The 12,293-nt window shown below is 46.7% G+C and overlaps 5 protein-coding genes across 5 annotated transcripts; 2 read left to right on the top strand and 3 right to left on the bottom strand.

Moving 5' to 3' along the window:
- Positions 1 to 379: 379 nt before the first annotated feature.
- Positions 380 to 1,621, bottom strand: VE01_01389 (uncharacterized protein; the record flags this gene model as incomplete). The annotated part of the gene is made up of 3 exons (XM_018270912.1): positions 380 to 1,189; positions 1,242 to 1,294; positions 1,363 to 1,621. 3 exons carry the CDS (start codon positions 1,619 to 1,621, stop codon positions 380 to 382), a joined length of 1,122 nt encoding a protein of 373 aa, XP_018134129.1.
- A 405-nt stretch (positions 1,622 to 2,026) lies between these two features.
- On the bottom strand, positions 2,027 to 3,954 carry VE01_01388 (uncharacterized protein). Its single transcript, XM_018270911.2, has 5 exons — positions 3,768 to 3,954; positions 3,615 to 3,696; positions 3,385 to 3,561; positions 2,725 to 3,328; positions 2,027 to 2,625 (listed from the first exon to the last, which is right to left on the bottom strand). Exons 1-5 carry the CDS (start codon positions 3,795 to 3,797, stop codon positions 2,034 to 2,036), a joined length of 1,485 nt encoding a protein of 494 aa, XP_018134130.1. The 5' UTR covers positions 3,798 to 3,954; the 3' UTR covers positions 2,027 to 2,033.
- An 84-nt stretch (positions 3,955 to 4,038) lies between these two features.
- On the top strand, positions 4,039 to 5,945 carry VE01_01387 (uncharacterized protein). The gene is made up of 2 exons (XM_018270910.2): positions 4,039 to 5,714; positions 5,789 to 5,945. Exons 1-2 carry the CDS (start codon positions 4,290 to 4,292, stop codon positions 5,885 to 5,887), a joined length of 1,524 nt encoding a protein of 507 aa, XP_018134133.2. The 5' UTR covers positions 4,039 to 4,289; the 3' UTR covers positions 5,888 to 5,945.
- A 449-nt stretch (positions 5,946 to 6,394) lies between these two features.
- Positions 6,395 to 8,242, bottom strand: VE01_01386 (uncharacterized protein; the record flags this gene model as incomplete). The annotated part of the gene is made up of 3 exons (XM_018270909.2): positions 6,395 to 7,825; positions 7,911 to 8,005; positions 8,082 to 8,242. 3 exons carry the CDS (start codon positions 8,240 to 8,242, stop codon positions 6,411 to 6,413), a joined length of 1,671 nt encoding a protein of 556 aa, XP_018134134.1. The 3' UTR covers positions 6,395 to 6,410.
- A 377-nt stretch (positions 8,243 to 8,619) lies between these two features.
- VE01_01385 (uncharacterized protein) lies at positions 8,620 to 10,062 on the top strand (the record flags this gene model as incomplete). The annotated part of the gene is made up of 2 exons (XM_018270908.2): positions 8,620 to 9,688; positions 9,745 to 10,062. The coding sequence occupies exons 1-2, from the start codon at positions 8,810 to 8,812 to the stop codon at positions 10,060 to 10,062; spliced, it is 1,197 nt and encodes a 398-aa protein (XP_018134131.1). The 5' UTR covers positions 8,620 to 8,809.
- Between the last annotated feature and the right edge of the window lie 2,231 nt (positions 10,063 to 12,293).

Genomic DNA, 12,293 nt, shown 5'->3' with positions numbered 1-12,293 from the left:
TTGCTACGAAGATAGACCTAAACGGTATGATAACACGAGTATACTCGCCCGGTACCGTAGGCATCGGGGGGCCAGCACTTACGTCGCCGACGACAGTGAGAATAGTGGGGATTTGAGTTCTAATGGGGTATTATCGCTATCGATTTCGCTAAGCCAGCCAATGCTGGATTTTGCACTTTTGTAGTCAATCAATTTTCCGGGGTTAGAGATAATGCCATACAGTTACGACAATACAACAGTTAAAGAAGATTAAGAATGGAACATCAAAATAACTCTAATAATATACCCCCAGCGAACTACCCTCCGAGGACACTGTCAGAAGGGACAATACCAAGGAGGAATATCAATTGTAATGTAATAATTTAACCAAACTCTTAGATTAGATTTTAGACACGATTTTCCTGGCATTGCTGAATGACCTCTTCATCTCCACAATGACTGCTTCAGTGACTTGAGCAAGATCATATGCACCCCCCAAATCCCTTGTCTTAGCACCAGAGGCTGTAACAGTCTCAATGGCCTTCATCAAGAGGTCCGCCGCCGCGCCTTCTCCAAGCCAGCGGAGCATTTCGGCAGCGCTCCAAAACGCCCCGACGGGATTAGCAATACCCTGACCTGCTATGTCTGGAGCACTTCCGTGGATCGGCTCGAACAAGCTGGGGTTCTGCCTCGTTGGGTCTAGACTGCTGGAAGCAGCAACCCCAATGCTGCCAGCCAGTGCGGCGGCCAAATCCGACAGAATGTCTCCGTGGAGGTTGGTAGCTACAATGGTGTCGAGCGACTTGGGCTTCAGCACCATCCGCACTGTCATGGCATCTACAAGCATCTTGTCTGTCTCTACATCCGGATACTCCTTTGCAACCTCATAAAAGACCTTATCCCACAAGACCATGCCGTATCTCTGGGCGTTGCTCTTAGTTACCATGGTTAGTTTCTTTCGGGGTCTGTCTCGAGCGACTTTGAATGCGAAGTGCATGGTGCGTTCGATACCAGCCCTGGTGAAGACGGCGACTTCGTTCGCAATGGTGTTCGGGGTATCATCGTGCGTGATGCCGCCCTGGCCAGCGTATTCACCCTCGCTATTCTCCCGGACAATGATCCAGTCTAGGTCGCTATCTGCGCAGCCCTTTAGCGGAGCTGAAATCCCAGGCAGAATCCGGATTGGACGAAGGTTGATGTATTGATTCAACTGAGCTACTGTCAGCTGCTGGTCTGATATGAATTGTCTTAAGAGTTATCACTTTTTTTCGAAGCGGCAGAATCAGGTTCCACAGGGAGATATCATCGGGCACATCTAAGAAAAAATGTTAGATATGTGACCTCTGGATTGAAAATATCCTCCCTTCTTGACCGAGCACATACCAGGTGATCCAACAGCACCAAACAAGATGGCATCGTTGACACTTAATCTCTGCCAGCCATCTGCGGGAATGTATTTGCCTTGCTCTAAGTATCGCTTCGAGCTCCAGTCCAGAGTGTCGATTTCTAAAGTGAATGAGCTGAACAGTGCCTCTATGGTCCGGAGAACCTTGATCGTCTGTTCTATTACTTCTACCCCTATACCGTCCCCGGGGATAGAAGCAATCTTGTGCGTGCGAACACCGTTCTGCCTTAACGACATAATGAGGCTTCTGCGTGGAGTTGCTGTCGTTTCAAAGTGTGAAAGTCTATAAAGTGAAAAGCAACATCTAATCTAACAACCTTTAAGATGTAGTCTTTTGCGAGCGCGGCATCGGAAGATGATTATGTCTTCCACTCCCGAATAGCGGAAGCCATAATCCGAGCTTGGCCATGGAACTCTGTCCAGGCCGGATCCCTGCATAGCAGCATTTCCAGCAACATCTATCGGCAATAGCAAATGGTGGATTGATGGGGCAAGGCTACTCCGCGGTGAAAAGCTTGAATTCTTTCACTGGTCTCTACATTCGTTCAGTCGCTTGTCAAATACTCCAGGAACGAAATGACTATAACGTGCGAAGAAGATAGTGAAAGTTATAAGCAGACTAAAATTGCTATTTATATTCGTGTTCCATTCAGAGCCCAGCATTCTGGTTGCCAATGGTGATGCTCTTGATATTTTGGTACTCTGCAAGACCATAAAGGCTGCCCTCCTTGCCGTAGCCGCTCTCCTTAATGCCCCCAAAGGGCGCCTCGGCCGCGCTAATCTTTCCAGTATTCACGCCTACCATTCCAACTTCCAACTTCTGTGCTACTCGCATTGCTCGCGCGATGTCCTGAGAAAAGAAATATCCGGCCAGCCCAAATTCGCTGTCATTAGCGAGTTGCAAGACCTCTTTCTCGGTCTCAAATTGAAATATTGGAGCGAGCGGGCCGAACGTTTCCTCTCGGCTGACCATCATATCTGGGGTCACTCCGGAGAGCACAGTGGGATCGTAGAAGAACCCGGAGGATAGGGATGACTGGCCGCCAACCTCAATACTCGCGCCCTTGGAGACTGCGTCCTCTACGTGCTCCTTGACCTTTTCAACAGCATTTTTGTTTACTAATGGGCCTTGGGTTGTAGCTGAATCCAAACCCGGTCCCACCTTAAGCGCTTTTACAGCCTCCACTAATTTCTCAGTGAAAGCCTTGGCCACACCTTTCTGTACATAAATCCGATTCGCGCTAAAGTCACCGTTAGAATTATGTACATAGTCCACTTGCCCGCAGAGTGTAGTGCGTAGTATACACATGTATAGAAAGTGGGGGGGAAGATAGTCCTACCAAACACATGTCTGCCCCGTGCAACGGAACTTGCAGAACATGGCACCCTCCACAGCCAGATCGAGATTCGCATCGTCAAAAACGATGAATGGAGCGTTACCGCCCAACTCGAGGCTGACTTTCTTCAAGGTACCAGTCGCCAGCTTGGCTAACATCTTGCCCACGTTTGTCGAGCCTGTGAAGCTGAGTTTCTTCACTAGAGGGTTCGTGGCTAGCTCGGTAGCAGCCTGCCTGTCCTTGGTAGGACACACTTGGATTATTGCGGGAGGCAGACCAGCTTTGACGGCCAGCTTGGTGAGGGCAATGCAAGTGTACGGTGTCTCGCTGGGTGGCTTAATGACGACGGAGCAGCCGGCAGCGAGAGCCGGACCTACTTTCCTAGTGATCATGGCTGCAGGGAAGTTCCAGGGTGTGATGATTCCGCACACGCCGACTGGCTCGCGGACGGTCATGAGAGTTGCATGAGAAGTAGATGATGGAATAGTAGTGCCGTAGGATCGAGTGGCTTCTTCGGCAAACCATGATATGAAACTAGCGGCGTAGATGACTTCACCCTTGGCCTCGCTCAAAGTCTTGCCATTTTCGAGCGAAAGGATCGTCGCAACTATTGTAAGTCATGTTAGGATGTATCTTAGCTCAGTCAAAGTTGTATATACTTACGATCATCCTGGTTCTCCAGGATCAAGTTGTTCCATTTCCTCAACAGTGCTCCCCTTGCTGTTCCCGTTGTACTTTCATAGAAGTTACGCTGTGCCTCATTCGCACTCTGGACGGCTTTCTGAAAATCCTCGAGATTGCAGTCCGATACCTGGCCCAAGACGGCGACTGATGAGGGCTCTATTCAACATGAGTATGGTGAAAGATGATGGCTAGCCTACGGGAGTACGGACCGTAGACATCGAACTTCTTTTCTTTGGAGACCCATTGTCCGTCGATGAATGCATCTCCGCAGAACAGGCTCCTGTCCTTCAACTGTAGTCACAAAGGGCTTGGATTAGCTATCCGCACGCCCAGGTTGCTTGAATGAGCATGGGCCTACTTACGCTCTGTAGATGTTGTTCGTGGTAAGACATTGTTTGAAAATCGAGATATATAAAAAAAGTGAGATTTAGAGTGTTAGGTTACAGCAGCTAGAGTTCAATGCAATAGGAAAGTTTGAGGATTATGCCATGCTCAAAGACAAAAGTTGCGTCTATAGCTTTTGGAGGTTTGGAATTTCGGAGATCTTAGAGTATGGGGAAGTGGGACGAATCCAAGTTTCCCATCTCCACCCGGAGCTCACGTCCGAACCCCGCACGTTGTTCCCATCCGACTCCCAGCCCCACTCACCCCGCCGGCTCTCGAATCCCGGGACGTTAGATCTTCGCCGATCGGGATATTGAATCCGTTAGCTGCATTAAGGTTTAATTACTCCAATAGGAAAGGATATGACAGCTCTGCCCTCCCGGTTACACTGTTCTTGCCCCATAAACCGGGCAGGGGAAACCCACGCTGTACCCAAGCCGCCCGTTGAAAGATAGCACTTTGTAACAGGTGGGGGACACTATCAGTCATCCATCTTGAATATGGGCAGCTCTGTACTCTCTAATCTGCCCTGCGCCAAGGAAGCAGATGCAGCCCCGAAATTGCTGATCATCATGGTCGGGCTACCTGCCAGAGGTAAAAGCTACATCGTCAGAAAATTGTCCAGATACCTGAACTGGTTACAGTATGAAGCCCGTGTCTTCAACGTTGGAGAACGACGTAGGGCAGAAGCGCATGTAGAACAAAGTGGCGAGAAAGCGGAGGAATCACATCTCAGTAGAGGTCAATTCTCTTCTTCCGCTGCCTTCTTCGACCCTACGAACGCTGATCTGGTCTCAGCTCGCGACCAGATTGCCCTCAAAACTCTAGACGAACTTCTCAATTGGCTCTCTAGACAAGATAGCAGCAGTATTGGGATACTTGATGCGACAAACAGCACACAAGAGCGCCGCCAAATTCTACTATCACATATCCGGCGGAAACGTGGCACTCTAAATGAAGTGCTATTCATAGAAACTTGCTGCTTCGACCAGGACATACTCGAGCACAACTTCCAACTGAAGCTCAACGGACCGGACTACAGGGGCCAAGACCCTGATGAGGCCCTTAGGGATTTCCGTCAGAGGGTCGTCTTCTACGAGAAGTCATATGTTCCACTTGGAGAAGTTGAAGAGCAAGACAAGATCCCCTATCTCCAGGTGATTGATGTTGGCCGGAAGATCAACACGCACTTGATCCAGGGATATCTTTCAAGTCGAGTGGTTGAGTATATGCTTAACTTCAACTTGTCAGAGCGTCAAATATGGATATTCAGCGGTGGCGAGAGCATAGACGATAGTGCTGGCAGAATAGGGAGGCGATCAGACCTCACGGAAAACGGACAGCGGTATGCAGCTTCACTCGTTCGGTTCATCCACGGAGAGCGCGAACGTTGGGAAAAGAAGAGGCAAAGTCATAGAACTCAGAATCGTGACTCAACAAGGTTCAGTGTTGACGATCCGACACGGAAACAGGACGCCTTACACCCACAGCGTCACAAAAATTGGTCTTGCCCTCTCGATTTTTGCATCTGGACTTCCACCATGCCTCAGACCACCCAAACCGCTTTAGGATTTTGCGAAAAGCTTTTTACAAAGTTGCAGATGAAGACGCTTGACGATCTTAATGCAGGCGACATGGCTGGGCTGACGTTCGAGGAGATTGCTACAAGTCAACCTGCCGTTTACACTGCCCGCAAACAGCATAAACTCCTATATAGGTGGCCTGGCCTTGGCGGAGAGTGCTATGTTGACCTCATCTCCCGCCTACGGCCCGTCATCCTAGAACTGGAGCGCAGGAAGGATCATGTGCTGCTTGTGACACATCGGGCAGTTGTGCGTGTCCTTCTGTCTTACTTCTTGGATCTCCGCCGCGATGATCTGGCAGAGATGGTGATACCGAAAAACTGGGGCTTTTGCCTTAAGCCAGTATGTATTTCTACATAGTTCCACATAGAAGCTGTATCACGAGGAAGGCTTTTACTGACGCGAGCTCGATTTAGACACCTTACGGCATTGATTTCAGTGCCTATTCTTATCGACCCGAATCAGGTACTTTCTGCTTAGAGCCAGGCGCTCAAAACAAGTTCTTCCCTTCATAACCTCATATGAAAGGTTTTTATTTGAGTTGTGGGATATGGTAATATAAGTTTCGTGCGACATTGGGATGCTTGAATGTATAATTGGTTACCCTATAGTATGAGCGGCTATACTTTCGAAGCAAAATAAAGCTCTTTTTCCTCACCACGAGTTCTCATTTTGTTTTTGGAGCTGCAATTTTCCCTTCTTGATAGGTTTTTTTCTTGTGAAATTGCAGCATTGTAAATTGGTCACTTCATTGGGCGTTTAGATGCTCAAGTAAAGACGTTTGGACTTTGTAAGACTTGAGATCTACTCAGAAATACTTCGGAGGTCCAGGGCGTACCTAACCTGATAACACCCCCAACGTTTGAGCTGAGAAACCTGCCGTTTATGATAAATAGGAGCAGGCATGACATTAACGCATTCTAATATTTAGCTGCTATACTAGTACTCCGTCTAAGATTGAACACAAAGCTAAGATCTCATAAGCAATCTACTTTCTGAGTAGGAAAGAACGTCTACGAATCCACCCCAAAATACGATTTAAAACGCCTTCACCCTCGCGGCTAGGCTACGCAGGGAAGCAAGTGCCGGGAGCCTTGCTCCATAACCTCCATAAATGATGGCTGCCGCCGCAAAGCTTATTGAAACCAAGACTTTTGTAAGCGGCTTCATGGTAGTCAGCCAGCGTCGAGCAGCGTAGAGTGGCCAAAACCTGCTTCCACCTGCGAGGTTGAAGGCCGACCAGTCAGGGAAGTAGGTACTGAACCAGAACGACCGCGCCAGTCCGGGCCAGGAGGCAGCATTTCGGCCGTGTTTACCGATGTACCAGTTGGAGCAACCTCCCGCGAAGACGGTGTTGTTTAGCTGCTCGTGGATGGCATTAGTCGTGTAGTCTTCAACAGTCTGCTTGACCTCGAGGACGTCGGCCCAGCGATCGATCAGCGGCGTGAAGAGCGATTTTATGGCGTAGTCTACCTGGGTCTCGCACGCGAACAGGGCCGAGTTGTTGGCAGGGAAGGTATTGGGCCCGAAGATGATGGCGAGATTGGGGAAGTTGTGGACGTAGGTGCCCAGGTATGCTTGGGCGCCACGACATTCCTGCCACTGCTGCTGCAGCGAGCGCCCATCTGCGCCGAATATTTCCATGGGAGTCAGGAACTCAGAAACTTGGAATCCGGTGGCGAGGACGATAATGTCGTAGTCGTCCTGGATTCCCGAAGAGCTAATAATACCCGTCTCAGTGAACTCCTTGATACCTTCGGGAAGCACCTCAACGTTAGGCAGGCAGAGGGCGTCAAGGTATCCAGGGTCAAAGATACGACGCTTGCATCCAAGCGGAAACTTGGGAATGATGTGTTGCCAGTACTTCTCTGGCGCCTTGGACTGGATATATTCCTTAGACTCCTTCTCCTTCGCGATTCGAGCCTTGAGGCCCTTAGGGGTTGGGAAGTAGGTCGTCGTCTCCTCGTCGGCCTCGAGGAAGATACTCAGGCGGAGCAGCCGCTGCCAGAGCGGAACCCAGCGGAGTACAAATTTGTCAAAATCAGTGTTGAGCCTGTTTGGCCGGGCATGGAACCACTGCCCGCTGCGAGCGTACTGCTTCACGAAGCCAGCCTTCTGGGCAACGGCAGGAATAACCTGGGCAGCGCTACAGCCATTTCCAATAACGCCGACGCGCTTGTTCTTGTATGAAACAGAATGATCCCAGTGTGCGGTGTGGAACATATCACCCTTGAAGTTCTCCATGCCTGGGAACTTGACGTTGCGCGGGAATGAGATAGCCCCCACAGCTGAGACGAAGATGGACGCAAAGCGCGAGTACTCAAGGCCCGATTCGAGGTCCTTGACGAAAACCTCCCACTTAGCAATATCGCTGTGCCATTTTGCACCGGTACACTCGATTGACGACTTGACATGCTTGCGGATGTTGAATTTGTCAACCGTATCTTCCATGTCTATTTTAACATAGGTCAGTCTTGTTTCGAAGCCTCATAATCAATGCCATGTTCATTGGGTAACGACAAGCTTGATAGAACTTACATTGGAGGATCTCAGGCTGCTCGCACAGCTGCTTTGACCAATTCGGATTTGGGTTGAAGCTGAAGGAATAGAGATGTGATTGAAGATCACAGCCACTAGCAAAATTGAAGTGTCTCGTCAGCTCTTAGCATCTAACTGCGGAATATACAGCTCATTAGGATTTATACATACCATCCGGGATAGCTGTTTAGCCTCCACGTTCCACCTACGCCATTGAGCTTCTCATATATGAGAAAGTCGTGAAAATTGAGCTCATGCTTCAGGCGATAGGCCATAGCAATGCCCGCCGGCCCTGCGCCGATTATGATAGCATCTAGACCGTGTGCCGACATAATAAGAAGCGGAGGTTGACAACTTAGTTAAGAAGCAAAATCAAGATGATAAGTTCTCTGTTTAGAGGATCGAAGGACAATATATTAACTATTCGAAAGAGCTAGGAACCAAGTACTTGCGAGACCCGAAAACATCTTGCCACATGCTAGAAGCAAAGAGTATTAGCTTCCCCAGTCTGGCTATCATAATCCGATGGGGTTTATTGCCATCGCATCCGCATTCGCGGGGTAGACATTGCCACGAATTTAGATGTTCGGAAACTAGATCCCGTACATACGCTAATTGTTTTGGAGAACGCATCTCGCAACAACGTCCGAGACCATTAGCCACTTTTCGGTGGCTCGAACGATAATATCTCAACTTACAATAGTTAGGCCGTAGCTAAATGCGGAGATCTCATTCCGCTTCGGGGCTCTTGAGGCGAGCCTCAAGAACGGGCGTAACACCTCGCCCTCGGCCACCGGAGTTAAAGGTCATCAACGGCCATCAAGGTATTTCGTTTCTCCATCGTCGCTTCATTCAATTCCTTCCATATCTTACCTCGGTCAAAAAGAGCATTACCCACAATGTCTAATAGTACAATTATCTCTTCTGAGAAGAGCCGCGGCCAATACCTTCACGAGGCCAAGGCTCTGAAGCTCGAATCAAGAGAGCTCGCGTCTCTTGCCAGCGATGAGGTTCGCATCGCCATACGCTCCACCACCATTTGCGGTTCCGACGTACACTATTATACCCATTTTTGCAATGGGAGTATTCAAGTCCGCGAGGCCCTCTGTCTCGGTCACGAGGCTGCGGGTCAAGTCGTCGCGGTGGGAACCCTCGCATCCCAAGCAAGACCAGGCTTGAAGGTTGGCGATACTGTAGCGCTTGAGTGCGGCGTGCCCTGCGAGCAGTGTGCGCATTGTCGCAGTGGGAGATACAACATATGCCCAGAACTTCGTTTTCGCAGCTCAGGATCCAAGTTCCCTCACTACCAAGGAACACTCCAGGAGTTTGTGGACCACCCTGCGTGTTGGGTGCATCACCTCCCGCCGGAGCTGGACTTTGACGCGGGCGCACTCCTCGAGCCTCTAGCCGTCGCAGTACATGCTGTCCATAGGGCAGGGCCGGACATGATCTCCCATAGGCGTGCGTGCCTGGTCTTCGGCGCCGGCGCTGTAGGACTGCTGTGTGCTATGGCGGCGCGCGCGGCAGGCTGTCAAGATATTGTCATGGTCGACATTGATGAAGGCCGCCTAGGTTTTGCCCTAGAGCATGGGTTTGCTTCTGTTGTGTATGCGGTAAAGCCCAAGAGAGGGGAGACTTTGGAAGACAAGCTGGGTATTAGTAAGGCGACTGCAACAGAGATTGGGGAGCTGAAGTGGCCGGATGGCGAGCCCATAGGTAAGATGCAGCGAACTTTCGAGTGCACAGGCGCCGACTCGTGTCTACAGTCTAGCATCTATGTAAGTGACTTTCTATGTCATGCTTTGTCTGTAAGCTAACAACCGGTCCTACACAGGCCACTGCATCAGGCGGAAGCGTCATCCTCGTTGGCATGGGAATCCCCAACCATACACTGCCAATCTCAGAGCTCTCAGTCCGGGAGATCAATCTTGTCTCTACGTGGCGATATGCAGATGCTTACCCAAGAGCAATTGAAATTGCGAAGGCATCAATTACCAGGTCACCAATAGACGGCAAGACTTTACCCGATATGTCTCATATGATAACTCACCGGTTTAAGGGGCTTTATCTCGTTCAGGATGCTCTGGAAATGGCCCGAAAGACACGAGATGCCGATGGGAAGTTAGTGGTGAAAACAGTGGTAGCTTTATAACTAGATTATATATGCTCTAGCCTAACTACCAACCACTACGTAGTATAATAGACTAGTATATTGAATTGAATTGAATTGCCTACTCTATACTATATGTCTAGTAGTGTCTGCTCTTGCCAACTTCTACTTTAGCCTCTTAACTAAAGCAATTTCTATATAGGTAGCTAGACCTAATAAGTAGCTATAGTCATAATCATCGTTATAGTAGTATACACTACACTCCTTTACTTCCTTATAACAACAGTACCTCTTTATACTACATTAACCCTTACATTAACATAATATTCTAACCTATATACTTATAGAAGCCTCTTTAGCTATAAGTCCTAGCATTACTTACTTTATAAACATAAGAATAATAATATTAGACTATAGAGCTTACTTTATAACTCTAAGTGACTTTATAGAGATAAGGTGTTATATAATACTAGAGTATATAAGAACCTAATATCTATAAGGGTAAGGCTCTTTTAGAATGTATATAAAGAGCCTTTTATTATTAGTTAAGGTTCTATCCTCTTAAGGCACCTTTATAGAGACTATAGTTCTAATATTAAAGTGTTAGATATTATACTTCTTTATATACTTATATATTATAGAAACCCTTACTCTTTAAGTAGCTACTATAGTTCTCTTAATTATAGGATTAGCTATAGCCTAAAGCTTAGTCTTAGGCTTAGCTAGTATATAATAAATACTATATTAAGTTAAGTATAAAGCTCCTATCTAAGAACTAACTATCTACTTATATAGTAGTATTATACCTAATGTTATAAAGGACTATTATAGTCTATTATAGTCCTAACTATTACCTTACTAGACTACTAAGGTCCTATATAGTCTATTATATAATAACTAAGACCCCTTATCCCTTTCTAGCTAATAACTATTATTTTCTATATATGTGTTTATAACTAATCTATTCCTTAATACTAATAGTAAGGTAAGCTATAACACTTAAGCTCTAATTCTTAAGCTCTAATTCTTAAGCTCTAATTCTTAAGCTCTCTAGCTTAAGCTTAAACTTAAGCTTAAACTTACGCTAGAACTTAAGCTAGAGCTTAGGCTAGACCCTAGCTCTACTAAGCTCCTAAGCTTTAGCTTAAGCTTAGAGCTAGAGCTAAGCTTATAGGTTTAGTAGAGCTAGGCTCTAGCTTAAGTTTAGAGCTAAAGCTAAGCTTATAAGCCTAAAGCTCTAATTACTTAAGCTTAAGCCTAATCTTACTCTTAAATATTAGAGCTTTTATTAAGTCTTCTTACTTAAGTAGCCTATTCTTTTACTCTATAGACCTATAATCTATTTTCTATACCTATAGCTTATCTTTAATATATTTATATAGCAGTGATCCCCACGGATACCTAAGTATCTAGGGTATCTAGATACTTGTATGCAGATACTTGTATCCTTAAGAATTCAACGAGTATCCGGATACTATGAGTATCTATAGATACATATCCAGATACCTGCTAAGAATAGCTAAGAATAGCTAAGAATAGCTAAGAATAGCTAAGAATAGAAAATTCATCGTTACGCTTACCATTACCGTCGATAGGAAGAGTTGAGAGTTGCTTTACTATAACTTTGTTACTGTAGACAAAATAAGCGACTCGCCTTTGTTAGATGCTCCCACTAATATTGAAGCCCCTATAGGCTATCAAGAATTAAATCTCCCGCCCTTAAATACCCCTATTCTGCCGCTGTCTACACTAAGAACTCTAGTCTACTTATAGCCGCCACTACAGCATAGTTTGCCTATTACTAAAACATCACTCTTCTCTATAAGGCTATACAGCCGTTTACTACTTAAAACGGCACCTTTAACTATATAGTATGAATGCCTTTAGCTAGGCTGCAGCTACAAGCTACTACCCTAACTTGCAACCTAGAACTCAACTAGCAACTTATAGTTGCATTATAAGAGAAAGCACCCTGCTTTAGAGCAGCTACACAATAGCAAGAACAGCAATATCAGTATATCTAGCGCTTTAAGCAGCAATTCATCATCCTTTTTCGAGCCTCGCTAGCGAGTACAGCCTACACTCAAGCTAGCACTCCACTAAGCAAAATATAGAGAATTGTTAATATAATTTATTATATTAAATAACCTGTCTTTGAGTATTATAGAGAGCTATACGTACCGTTAACTAGTACACTTCCTAAGCCCAACTACACTTAGTATATCTACTACAACTGTTAGCTGTAAGCTGCTCTGCTAATTCTCATATTACTA

This window comes from Pseudogymnoascus verrucosus (assembly GCF_001662655.1).
Source record: "Pseudogymnoascus verrucosus strain UAMH 10579 unplaced genomic scaffold scaffold_4, whole genome shotgun sequence".
NCBI classification, from domain to species: domain Eukaryota; kingdom Fungi; phylum Ascomycota; class Leotiomycetes; order Thelebolales; family Thelebolaceae; genus Pseudogymnoascus; species Pseudogymnoascus verrucosus.
This window is presented reverse-complemented; position numbering and strand designations above follow the sequence as displayed.

Excerpts from the sequence above, each read along its gene's own strand:
- VE01_01388 (XM_018270911.2), bottom strand. The coding sequence starts at position 3,797 with ATGTCTTACCACGAACAACATCTACAGAGC. Across the intron at positions 3,329-3,384 it reads CCTGGAGAACCAGGATGATC|TTGCGACGATCCTTTCGCTC; the intron begins GTAAGTATATAC and ends GACTTACAATAG. Across the intron at positions 2,626-2,724 it reads ACGGGGCAGACATGTGTTTG|CGCGAATCGGATTTATGTAC; the intron begins GTAGGACTATCT and ends CGGTGACTTTAG.
- VE01_01387 (XM_018270910.2), top strand. The coding sequence starts at position 4,290 with ATGGGCAGCTCTGTACTCTCTAATCTGCCCTGCGCCAAGGAAGCAGAT. Across the intron at positions 5,715-5,788 it reads GGGGCTTTTGCCTTAAGCCA|ACACCTTACGGCATTGATTT; the intron begins GTATGTATTTCT and ends AGCTCGATTTAG.